The sequence below is a fragment of the Nicotiana tabacum genome, chromosome 15 (assembly GCF_000715075.1).
Source record: "Nicotiana tabacum cultivar K326 chromosome 15, ASM71507v2, whole genome shotgun sequence".
NCBI classification, from domain to species: Eukaryota; Viridiplantae; Streptophyta; class Magnoliopsida; order Solanales; family Solanaceae; genus Nicotiana; species Nicotiana tabacum.
Window position 1 is genome coordinate 9,526,665 of NC_134094.1, and position 13,530 is coordinate 9,540,194.

The window sequence follows — 13,530 nt, forward strand, 5'->3', positions numbered from 1 at the left end:
CTAAATTTAACTCAGTTTTAGCAGATTTAACCCTATCTATACCCGGAGCCACTCACCTAGCGGTCCTGCCACCACGCCGCAGAATGGGAGCTCGTGGTAAGACGCTATTGCTCGCAACTGGGTCTTGAGTGTCGGTCTAACAAAAAAGTCAACTCTAGTTGCTTCTCTTGTCCGATCGAAAACTGGTCTTCTTTTTATGGTGTAAGAGTCGGCAACCTTATTTAATTAAGGAACATAGAATTCTTTCCATAAATCATGAAGAAGCCTGAATCATGTACTACTGAATCATTTACTTCAAGTATCTTGCCATTCTTTCTTAAATTAAAGTTGCCTCTTGTCCGGAACAAGGCGATTCTAGAACAAGTTCTGTTGTTCAACTGAACTCAATGTTTTCAACTATATTTATATATCATGTCAAGATACAAGAAAATTAAAATGTATACATATTTTATGATTATACTCATACTTGAACTTGTTAAGTCTAGATCCTAGATTCGTCTTTCGATCGTCAGAAACCATGTACTAAAATGGGAATAGTGCTTGATATACAAGGAGATGGAACTCAGCTATGTACATTCTTGAATAAGGAGGATAATCTCACAGATTAAATAAAGAAAGAGCAAGGAAGAAAATGACCTATGTTTTAATCCCTATTTCATGGCAAAATGTATGGATATAATAAAGCCCTATTTCATGAAAACTCAAGACTAAAAAATAGTTCTCCTTAGTTTTTTCTCTTCTTTTGTTTTTGGAGGTAACATAAGAGGAGAAGATGAGGAGCTAGCTAGGGGTAGAGGCGGGGCGGAGCTAGAGGAGCAGAATGGGGTTCGTTCGAACCTTTTTGCGGGAAAGATCAAATTTTTTATTTTTATGTATATATAGTAAATGTTGAACTCTCTTGGTGAAAATTGGGTGAAAGGGTGAATGATGGAGAGGTAGATTAATTGATTGTACATTTGAAAGAAAAGTACTGAAAACTTGTCATGTGTCTCATATGAAAATGCCAGTTTTCTAAAGGTCAATTAGCTGAGAGAAATAAGCATTGTTTTCAGCAAAGACCAGTGGGATCAAATTCCCAAAAAGTTAGTAGCAAAATCAAGAAAATTCAGCTCAAGCATTAATGTAAGACATGTTATTAATAGATATCCAGCACATGAGCTTTTATCCAGTAGAAGAACTAATTAAAATGCTTATTGCCATTACATACATTTAATTTTTAATGTTTCACTATAGTTAATTACTATTAAAAAAATAAAAGGACTCGTGCACAAAGCATCTCGCGTTCACGCAGGGTTCGGGAAGGCAGCACCCCAAGAGGTATGATGTAAGCAACCAACCCTAATACAAGTATCACTGTCTGACTGATTCAACGATTTGAACCCGTAATCTATAGGCTTTCTATCCAATATGTCCTCAAGGTAATGAGGAAAAAATTCTATTTTCTTTCTATAATCTATGGTTGATAAAATAGAAAAAACATGAAGAGGAACATAAATCAACTAATCAGTTATAGTAATAGCACTACTATAATTAGTAAGTATATATGTGTGTGTGTGTGTTACTCCCATGACAACAAAAGTGAATATGAGGATTGCATTCTCAAACCATTTCAGAACATTAAGAGTGGAGGAGTATTTTCAGAATTCATAGAGTTACAAAACCAAGAACAATAAACAAGAAAAAAAATTAAAACCCCCTAAAATAGAAGTGGAAAATAAGTCCAACAACCACTAAGACTACTAGTACAAACATGGTACACTAATTCTCTTACCTTTATGATTCAAGAACCCTAATTTATTCGTCGATTTCATTCGATATAGACAATGCGACTTGAGCTTTTGAATGATAGTACTCAACATCCATTACTCTAATCTTCAAGAATTAGTCAGCTTGACTCTCGTACTGCAAACTATACGTCACGTAAAGTGGAACAGAGGGAGTAGTTTTTAGACTCCAAATGGTAGCTGACCATTAGGCATATTCAAAGGAAGATTAAAGAATGGAAATCCAGATGAAGGGTCAGGAAATTGATTATTATTAACACCACCACCACCTCCACTATTAGGGCCATTGCCACTAGAGACTTGTGATACCTGTGGTTGAATTTGGAGACTTCCTTCATCTTCCTCTAATGGCAATCTCTCATATGCAACATTTGTAAAAGATGAAGCTATAACAATAACTGGTCCAGAAGCAATTAATTCCCCTACAACACTTCCTCCAACCACTTGTCCTTGTCCACCCGCCAAGAAAATCGTTAGGCTCGTCGCACCTATTGAAAACATAATTAAGTAAATAGAACTGTATTTTTCATCGGTAATGGAACCAAGAATCCTAACAAAGGGATTCAAAAGAAAAATAAGAATGTCATATCTAATACTCTCTCAGTTCCAATTTATGTGAACATGTTTGACTAGACACGAAGTTTAAGAAAAAATGAATGACTTTTGAAATTTGTGGTACTAAACAAAGTCAGAAAGGGGTCAAGAATATTTGTGTAGTTATAAAAGTTTCTCATTAAGAGTAGAATTGAAAGTTTAAGTTAAATTGTTTTCAAATTTAGAAAGGGATAATTCTTTTTGGAACAGACAGAAATAGATTCACATAAATCGGAACTGAGGGAGTAGTATAATTTTTGAATCCCTCTTACCACTACATCTAAAACTTCCCTCACGTCAAGGGGATTCAATAACGTAGAGATATACAAAAAGTTGTTTTTACCCTATTACTACAATAAAATTTTTCGACAAAGAACCCCTTCATTCAACTTAGCTATGTGCGCTACTGGTTTTCTCTAACAATATAAATTTTTAGATGAGTTGGTCGTAGCATAAGGAACCCCCTTCATTGAAAATACAGATATACAAAAAAAGTTTGTTTTCGCCCATTACTAAGGTATAATTTTACACGAAGGGGATTCAGCTGAACCCCTTCGTTGAACTTAACTCCGCTACTGATTTTCTTTAAATTTTTAGATGAGATGGTTATAAAATCTCGCACCTGGTGGAGCTGGTGGAGGCAAGAAAGAACCAGAAAGTGAAAGAATCTCAAATCTTCCATGCAATGTAACTACAGAACCAGCTGCCGCAGGTTGTCTAATGCTCACATTTGTTACTGTCCCACTACCACTTAATATACAGATCCCACGTTGTCTTCTTCGAGCATAAGTTGAAACACACTCAAAAACATCACATCCATTTCCAATCTCCAAAATATGTGCTCTTAAGGTATTTGCACTTTCCCTAGTGATGATAACTGGTGGTTTTGCCTTGTTCTTGGATCCCGGTGGCCGCCCTCTAGGTCGCCGACCAACAATATCACCTGCAAAAAAACATAATTAACTAAATAAAAATATGTTCTTTCCAACAATTTAAATTGTTAGATGAGACTGTCAACGTAATATCAGACCAGACAAAAGGTCTTGGATTCAAGATTTCAAGGGTGAGGGGACGTGTTGACCGAAAATATAATTAAGTAAATAAAAATATGTTCTCTACCTTGATTCCGGTGACCGCCACTATCGCCGTGGTGATGGTCATCGGAAAATTGGCTTTTGTTGTTAACTTCAATATCATCAGGTTGTCTTTGGAGATTGAAGTCAGATGGATGGTGAAGTTGATGAACAAAATGAGAAGCAGTGCTTAAATCCAAACCAGCCATATTGACCAAAACATCAAAAGTACAACAAACACAAGAAAATTCAAGAAAACTATAATATTAAATAATAAAAAAAAAATTTAAAAACTGCTTTTTTGTTGTTGTTTAATAGAGGGAAGTGGAGGAAAATGGAAAGATATAAGGCTTAAAAAAAGATGATATTATTTTTTTTATATCAAGATTTGAATATAGAGATTACAAAACAAGACTTGCCTGCAGCTTGTGCTATGGGGATTTGGTTTTTGAGTGCAAAGAAAGGGAAGGGAGGAAGAAGGAGAGAGAGAGAGAAGAGTGAGAGAAGGGGGACAAAGACTCAAACAAACGCAGTCATTTCTTTCTCTCACCCTAAAGTTTAAATATACAAGTATAAAATAATAAGGGATTGAAAATTATTTCTTTATTCAACTACTACAGATTTTATTAAAAGAGAAATATTATGGAGTAATAGAGTTTTAACTTTTATACCAGTGCAGTGTGGAATCATCTTTGTTCCTTCTAAAAATTTACACCGTGGAACTAGGTAACATTTTAGGTATATATATATTATATACTTCTTTATATATTGACTTTTTTTTATGAAAGTTTTTTCCGCTATTGTATAGTGTAAGATTATTTTTTATACAATTGGGTCATGAATAAAAAATAATTACATGTAATAGTTTATAACAATTAAAATTAGTATCCTAAAGATACAATAAATTATTTACTACAACATGTTAAAATACACTAATAATACAGTTTTTTTTATATAAACTAAATCTAGAATGATTAGAGATTAAAATAAACATGTTAATTAGCGCGTTGAAAGAAGCAGATTTACTGATAGAGTACGTTAGTTGACAAATGGATTCTTATACTTCTTTCCGTGTTAAAATTATTAGTAATATATTCTTTGGTTTGAAATTAATCGACGTTAACAATGAAATGTAAAAACAATTTAGACTCCTTAATTTTGGGTCTGAATTCTGGCTAGATTTTAATCTAAAAAGAAACGAGAATCTTATAAAAAAGAGTTCAATTTTTGTGTAATGACAATTTATAGGTTTTTAATTTACACCATTAAATTAAATTGACATATATATACTACAATAACGTGTTATATAACTGATTAAACTACATTATTGTATCAACTTGTTTAAAAAGTTGACGTATATAAGACAGAAACTAAGCCTTATCTTCAATTAGGTAAGAAGCATATATAGATGTATGTCAACGAATTTAGTACAAAGGCTCATTTAGTCTTCTTTGTTTCTTGAAAACTTGGTTCATATATTTTTTAGTACTTGGCGTGTTTAATTTTTTTATTTTTTGAATCTCCATAGTAAAAATTTTGCATCCGTGAGTTCCCGGCCAAAACCCTAATTCTAGAGACACAAAATAATAAAAGAATAAAAAGGCGAACAATATTAGTGACCGGTGACAGTAAACAGTTGAAAATTATAAAAATAATTGCGTGAAATGAATGAGAATTATTTCTTACTAATGTTTGTAAGAAGTCAAGATTTAGGAAATTAGAAGCAAGTTGGATTAGGGGTGCGTAGGCAGTCATGGCTTTCGTGTTTTACAAGTGTGTTATTTTAAAAAAAAAAATAACATGATAGTGAAGGAATTTATTTTAGTAGTATATATGAAACCTTGCTTAGATTTATGTGGGTAGGGTTAGTTGTGGTTTGATTGATTTGTGAGGTGTACAAGACTTAATCATGGTTAAGGATCTCAAAGTGTTGACCATGTTTTAATGCTACTCAAAGATAAACGTGAAGATGAGAGAGACACCACCAACCAGCCATCGCGAAGTCAGAAAATTCAATAAAGGTGTTCAAATTTTGAAATCCTTTGCCAGTGAGCTATGCAAGGGTGTTCAAAGTCTATTTTTAATCAATAACAAACAATATTTTACCTTATACATAGTATAAATTTTCGACGAATGGTGGTTAGTTGACCACCCTTGGACCAACATAGCTTCGCCTATGCAACCAGCACGGAGCTAGTGTTCGAGTTACGGGTTTGATCAAATCCTATAATTTTGGTATATATATTTGTCTTTAAAAAATTATTATATCTACAAATTATTAATTTAGAATCCAATAATAAAAAGATTACAATACTGAATTCATAAACTTCAAATCATTATTCCGCCGTTACTACCAATGGATGTAGTGAATGAATGAGATTAGTTCACTCCTCATCAAAGATTTGGACTCAAACCCTAAAAATGGAGAAATCCCTCACAAGAAATGTTTTTTACTTACACGAATCTAAATTAATAGGGCTAGCGAATTCCAAAATTCTAATATTAAATGATTATAGAAAAAGAGAGAGATTATAGTTGTAATTAATATTTTAATTTATGTTAAATAAATTTTATATTAGAGAAAAAATTAATGGATGGGGAAGAGTGGCCAAGTGGAAGATGGAAGCAGCGGCGGATGGATCCCACTTTTGTCCTCTCCAAACCACCCTGGACGGCTTTCTTTGTAGTCTTCTTTTTGCTTTGGGCCATCCTTGCTTGACTCGCCTTATTTTTTGGCATTTGTTGCATAAGAACCAATTATTTGACCCCGTCTTTTATAGGGAGCACTTTACCTATTTAAGTAAAAATATTTGGCACAAATTTGAATTAGTCCTACTCGTAAGTGAGTATCGAATACCGGAGAAAAAATTCAAAAAAAATTAATTGATAGGCCCCACGGGCAATCGTCACCCGTCTGTCTTTCCTTAGGAAAAAATCGAACTATTATCTCTTGATTGATCTGATTTTTTCTAGTTTACTAGCAATACACCAATACAATACTAGTTATAGCAATAACTAGTACAATGAATGCGGGGTTGGGTGAATTCAATAGTAGACGCATGTTGTCATACCAGCTTTCCTTCTCCTTGTAGGGAGAGATAATGCAAGTATTTTAGTTTGTAGGTAATAAAACCTACTATTTCGCTACGACGGAAAAGTGTGAAAAACTATGTGAAGTAAATATGTGTAAGGGCGTGTAAACTATCTTATAAGTTTAAATTATTTAGATTATAATTCGATAATTCTTTGATTTTTCCTCTCATGTTGTTCGTTGGTCAATAATCAATTAAAGTTCATTATACCACATTTAGTCATTTATGCAACTCGTACATGAAGATTGAAAGGTATCTTATAGTTTTCGTAAAGCAGAGCAGTCAAAGAATAAATTAAACGAAATGATTATTCTAAAATGAATTTTCATAATATTTAGATCTATAACATATTTTCTATCGTGCTGATCTAGTCTTTTTTGACCAATCAAGTCAAAAAATTGTGTTAATTTTTTTATATGAGATTCTGAACTCAAGACGTCTGCTTACTCTAATTTTATGTTAATAAATTTTGTTGTTTATAAGTTTAAGTGAAAATATTAGAGATGAGGCATTTATTTATTATGCCTTGTTTGGTAGTCTGGAATTAGGAATTCAACCCCCATACATCTATGTGGAACAAACATACAGCATTTGATTTTATACTTTAATTCTTTATAGCTACTTGTTATTCAACAAATAAATAAAGGTACAAAGGCATACACCTTTATTTTTATTTATAATCAACAGAATATGCTATTGTCTGGGTAAGTGTTAAAAAATAATATATCAGTTTCAGTCACTGAAACATATACAATATTGATAGGAGAATTAATATTTTTTGGGAACATTTAAAAATTAAATATTACGTACTTAAATATATTAACTACTGTTTTTGCTACTATTTTAATAGTATGCTTAAAATTAATAATTGACTTAATTCTTGCATCATAACCATTCAAGATTTGGAGTGATAAGGTGAAATAACAATCTACACGAAGATATGTCATCTTAATTATCTGTTGGGGTATTTGGCTAAATTAGCTACCATATTTATTAATATTTAATGATAATTACAATTTTATAGCCGTTCATTAAAATAAAGTGTCAGATTAGTATACCAAAATAGTGTCCAATTATTGAGCTCAATTGTTCAACTTAAATCAACATGAAATATTCTATTAATTAAATAAATTACTTTAAATACTCAAAAGTTTTCGCACATTATATTTCCGTGTTGGAGTCAAGTGGAGTTGTGTTTTCTTTTCAATAAATAAAAGGCTTTGGTCTAAAGCTAAATGTGAACAAACCATATGAACCCATGATGAAACAAAAAAGGTGTCGGTACACGTTCCAAATAATAGGAGGCAAACTTAGGTTTTTTATTTGTGTAGCAATCAATAATGTCGAATATGAAACATCATCGTGAATTGGAAATACATACTGTTTCTGGCACCTTAAATGTTATATTACAGCAACAATAATAACAAATTTAATGTAATTTCATAGGTAGGCACTATTAAAAACTGCCTAAAACCGTCCAGAAATGCCGACCGAAATCGATCGGAAAACTGAAAAAAACGACCGATTTCCTTCCGACTTTAACCGAAAAACCGACCGAATTCGGTCGGTATTTTTAATTATGCAAAATGCATTGTCTATGAATCAAACCAGGGTCTGTATTGTGGCAGAATACTATTCTACCACTAGACCATTGATACATTTTTAGTTTAAGACTTTCTTTTATTTTATTTATACTCTTTAATTGTATTTTCGCGCGAAAATAACCGATCGATTTCGGTCGGTTTTATTAAAAATATAAAATTACAGACCGAAGTCGGTCGGTTTTTTTAAAATGACTGACTGAAATAATCGACCGATTTCGGTAAGTTTTTTGAATATTAATTTAATTTATTTTATATGAAAAACCGTCTGATTTCGGTTTTCGGTCGGTTTTTTGACCGACAAAAGTCGGTAGGTTGGTCGCGGTCGATTTTGGCCGAATTTCTAGTAGTGAGGATCTGAGAAGGATAGTATATACACAGACCTTACCCTTACCTTATGGACAGGGACAGAGCTAGCCCACCAACTACGGGTTCGGCCAGACCTAATAACTTTGGTCCAAACCATATATTATTTTATGAAATTTATTGAATACGCCACCTTAAACAATATATATTGAAGGCAACAAATGAAAGTACCACTCATTATCTTGAGCTCAAGTTATATATGTATGTATTATAATTTACACACAATAAGCCCACATACTAGTTAAGTTTAACTTCATTGCTACATAGGAGAACATACCTATTAGTATCATTTGTACTGCTTCAATGTATATATTTTTTGGATAATAATGGTGTCTAGATTAATTTGCATACACTTCGACTATTACATTTAATATATGCTACCTCCCATGTTACTTCAATATAGAATATTATGAGAAAATATAGAATATGTGCAGCTAACACACATGTTTTATAGTAAAATAGTGGTGGTGCTAACTAACTTGTCTAGACTATCCTGTCCCAACAAATGAAAAGAAAGAAAAAGAGGAGAGCTTCGTGCTTTAAGTATGGTATCGTCTTTGTTAGAAAGTGTTTCACGTTATATTATGGAGTTGTGCAAATCTGAATTTAGTCGGGGCCCAATACGAAGACACCAGGTGGGACACTAAAAAAGAAAAGAAAAAAGAGGAGAAACAAAGTCCGAAGTCTACTAGATACAAATGCATACGTCTCTATTAATAAATTTGTGAAGTTGCCTAAAGAATTGAGGTGTAGAGTTAATAAGTTATTGTAACGACCCGATCGGTCGTTTTATGTATTACAACCCCGTTTTTTCATTTACTACTCAAATTGGGTTTTACAGTTATTGTGTGACTTGCCGGGGCAATTGGTTCGGGTCCGGTGAGGTTTTGGAATGAATTGGAACACTTAGTTCCAAGATTTAAAGCTTAAGTTGAAATAGTTAACCAGATATTGACTTATGTGTAAACGACCTCGGAATTTAATTCTGATAATTTCAATAGCTCCGTATGGTAATTTTGAACTTAGGAACATGTCCGAAAAATTATTTGAAGGTCCGTAATGGAATTAGGCTTGAAATGCCGAAAGTTGAATTTTTGAAAAGTTTAACCGGGGGGTTGACTTTTTGATATCGAGGTCGGAATCCAATTCTAAAAATTGGAATAGCTTCGTTATATCATTTATGACTTGTGTGCAAAATTTGAAGTCATTCCAGATTGATTTGATATATTTCGGCACAAGATATAGAATTTGAAAGTTCAAAGTTCATTAGGCTTGAATTGAGGTGCGATTCATAGTTTTAGCGTTGTTTGATGTGATTCGAGGTTTCGACTAAGTTCGTATGATGTTTTAGGACTTGTTGGTATATTTGGTTGAGGTCCCGAGGGGCTCAGGTGAGTTTCAGGATGGTTTCAGACCATTTCTAGGCCATTTTTAGTTGCTGGTTTCTACCTACAGAGGTGTGCATCGCGATCGCGAACATTTGATCTCGTTCGCGAAGAGCAATCAGCAGTTTGGAACCTTGTGAATCGCGATCGCGTAGAACAAAATCTATATTGCACTGACCTGACTTTGAAAGCTTATATCTCGCAATCTATAAAGAATTTGGAGCTGATCCAAAAATAAAAGTTGTAGCCCTTGATGTCTAGTTTTCAGAAATGTAAACTAATTATCATTTGGAGTTGTGTACAAAAGGCTATGGTGGATAAACTATAGATTATCTCGGAAGAGTTCGGAAATTCTCTATTGCACAGGGCTCACTTTGGAAGCTTATATCTCGGAATATATTAGTAATTGGGAGATAAGCGACAAATGAAAGTTATAGCCCTTGGTGTCTATTTTTCTGAAAGCTAAACTAATTGCAATATGGAATTTTGTACAAAACGTTATGACCATTATACTAGAGGTTATATAGAAGAGCTCGACATTTATTCTTCACGATCGTGAAGCATTTTCCGCGATCGCGGAAAGCAAATTTTGGGCTGGAAATTTTTGTTCTTCTCGATCGCGAGTATTTTCTGCGATCGCGAAGATTAAATGACTGGACAGAAGATAAAATCGTGGGTTTTGATTCTTTCTTCATTTTCGGATTTTGGAGCTCGGATTGGGCGACTTTGGAGCGAAAATTTTTCACAAAACTTGGGGTAAGTGTTCTTGACTCCCTTGTGATTATATTCCATGAATTAATATTCATTTTCGGCGTTAGATTATTGATTTTTTAAGAGAAATCGGAGGAATTTCTATAATTTTATAAAAATGAATTTTCGAGATTTGAACACCGATTCGGAGTCGGATTTGAGTGAAATTAGTATGGTTGAACTTGTAATTGGATGGGTTCTCGGATTTTGTGAGTTTTGTCGAATTCCGAGACATGGTCCCCACAGGCATTTTTTGAGCTAAATTTCGAATTTTGATGGAGAAATAGCTTTTTCTTATGGAATTAATTCTAATAAATTTTATTGACTGAATCGAATTAATTGTGACTAGCTTCAAGCCGTTTGGAAGTTGATACGCGTAGAATGAAATTTCTGGAGCATTGCTTAGCTTGCTCGACATTGGATTTGGCTTGTTCGAGGTAAGTAACTCTTCTAATCTTGGAGTTGAGGGTATGAACCCCAAATATATATATATATTTTGTGAATTGTTGGGAGGTGACGCACATGCTAGGTGACGGGCATATAGGCGTGCACTATAGAAATTATGACATAATTATTTCTGTGAAATTTTATAGTTAAATAATCTTGGCATTTTCCATGCGGTTTTATGTGTTAAAGAAATTAAATTGAAAAGCATATTAAAAATTATGTTGAGGCTATGTGCCAGTATTATTGGGACCCACAGAGGTCATATTGCCATAAATTATTGTGTTAAATTGAAAATTCATACTCACTCATATTCATTTCATTGCATATCATATCTGAGTCTCTATTGTTATTTATTGATACAACATATCATCAATTTGGGCTATTTTCATGACATTATTAGTCCAAGAGACTAGAGAGATTGATGATTGAGTGAGGCCAAAGGCCTGATTTATGAGGATATTTATGGGATCGGGCTGCACGCCGCAGCAGGCCATGTTGGCTTTATATATATTATTATTGCATGTGAGTTGGTCGTGCAACACGTGAGTTGATCGTGCGAATTTTTATATTATTATTGCACATGAGTTGGCCGTACGGATCTTTATATTATTATTGCACGTGAGTTGGTCGTGCAACACGTGAGTTGGCCGTGCGGATCCTTATATTATTATTGCACGTGAGTAGGCCGAGCGGATCCTTATATTATTATTGCACGCGGGTTGGCCGTGCGGATCCTTATATTATTATTGCACGTGAGTTGGCCGTGCGGATCCTTATATTATTATTGCACGTGAGTTGGTCGTGCATCACGTGAGTTGGCCGTGCAGATCCAGATATTTATATTATGGCACGTGAGTTGTCCGTGCTTATAGTGCTTGGGCTGTAGGAGCCCCTCATGAGTTTGTACACCCCTAGTGAGCGCAGTCGACTATAAATAGGGATCGGACTGCACGCCACAGCAGGTATTGTATAGCGCTGAGTTCCTGTTGTAGCTGCCTCTAGTTCAGGGTAGCCTGAGATTTATAAAAGCTCTGTTTATGTATTATTTAAATAGACTATGTATTAATTTTATTTCCTCTTTGTATACTTTATTCTTAGAAACTCCTGATTTGTACTATCAGTTTTGGGGAAAATGTATTGGTTTTAGATATTTTCTTTTAAATAATTGTCATTGTAATTGAATAGTTGGTAATTGGCTTACCTAACATGTTGAGTTAAGTGTTATAACGACTAGTTGGATTTTTGGGTCTTGAAAGTTATTGAGGTTATTCACTCTTTGACCATTACAATATGAAAATAAAAATATGAGCTTATTTAATTTCTAGGTCTACCTGTCTTGAATTATAGGTGCTCATGGTCCTCCATTCCTAAACACACACATACTGATATACTCTGTCTCTCGTTGAAAGTTTGAACTTGGAGAACATGAATACTTACAAAAATGCATTACTATACATGTTATTTGTTTTAAAAAAATTATTCTTAATATTTTTAGTATGCAACTTCATGTGTTTCCATTACGAGTTAGCTAACTGATGTGTGTGATTGTTGAATTTCATTAACCCCAAAAAAAAAAAAAATAGTGGCAAAACGGATTCAAAAATTGTTTTAGGTCTTGAGTTTGACTCCTAGTTAGGATAATTTTAAAAGGAGTATCTATTTTGAATCTCGTTATATCTTTAATTTTGCTTCTATTCTTCTTCGATTACGTCATAAGAATTTTCACTGTTCATTAATTTAAGGTTACTGTAAAAACTCATAAACATTAAATTCTGAATAAGCATCTAATTAATGTAACAATTTATCTTTTTTTTCGTTTTTTTGGGGGTGGGAAAAATCAATAGCTTATCTCCTTCTAGGAAGCATTTGCAGTACTCCAAACTCTTATTATATTCATGAATATATCCTTGAGAAAAGTATCTTAATGGAACTCATGCAACCATTTATATATCTTAGAAAAGATTTGAGATTAAAGTAGGAAAAGGACTTGGAATTAGGTACTTGAATTGATGGTTATAAAGTTGTATCAAATTTCAGGTAGGAAAAGTGAGAAGTGTTTTAGTAGAAGTGGTAGATTCACGACATCTTTAATTAATTGGAGAACTCAATAGTTTAATTAGTATTATCCATCCGAATGGTTGATTCTATAACTCGAACACTTAACCTATAGGTCGCCGGATAAAGACAACATTACCATGGTCACATAAGCGGAAAAAATATCGGTTAATTCTTATTGGGTAAATGTTATACGGTAATTCTTTTGTACATATTACAAAAAGTTACTGGATAAATGAATGAATAAATAAGTAAATACTTGAATTTATTCCAGATTTAAACCATAAACCGAAATAGAAGATTGATATAGAAAAATAACACCAAGATAACCTTATAATGCAGTAGGATTCTTAGTCCATTCCTTGTTCAATGAGTAATCGACA

General features: G+C 33.3%; 1 protein-coding gene across 1 annotated transcript; it reads right to left on the reverse strand.

The window, feature by feature from the left end:
* Positions 1–1,567: 1,567 nt before the first annotated feature.
* Positions 1,568–3,982, reverse strand: LOC107767044 (AT-hook motif nuclear-localized protein 23-like). Its single transcript, XM_016585957.2, has 3 exons — positions 3,498–3,982; positions 3,001–3,321; positions 1,568–2,272 (listed from the first exon to the last, which is right to left on the reverse strand). Exons 1-3 carry the CDS (start codon positions 3,658–3,660, stop codon positions 1,947–1,949), a joined length of 810 nt encoding a protein of 269 aa, XP_016441443.1. The 5' UTR covers positions 3,661–3,982; the 3' UTR covers positions 1,568–1,946.
* Between the last annotated feature and the right edge of the window lie 9,548 nt (positions 3,983–13,530).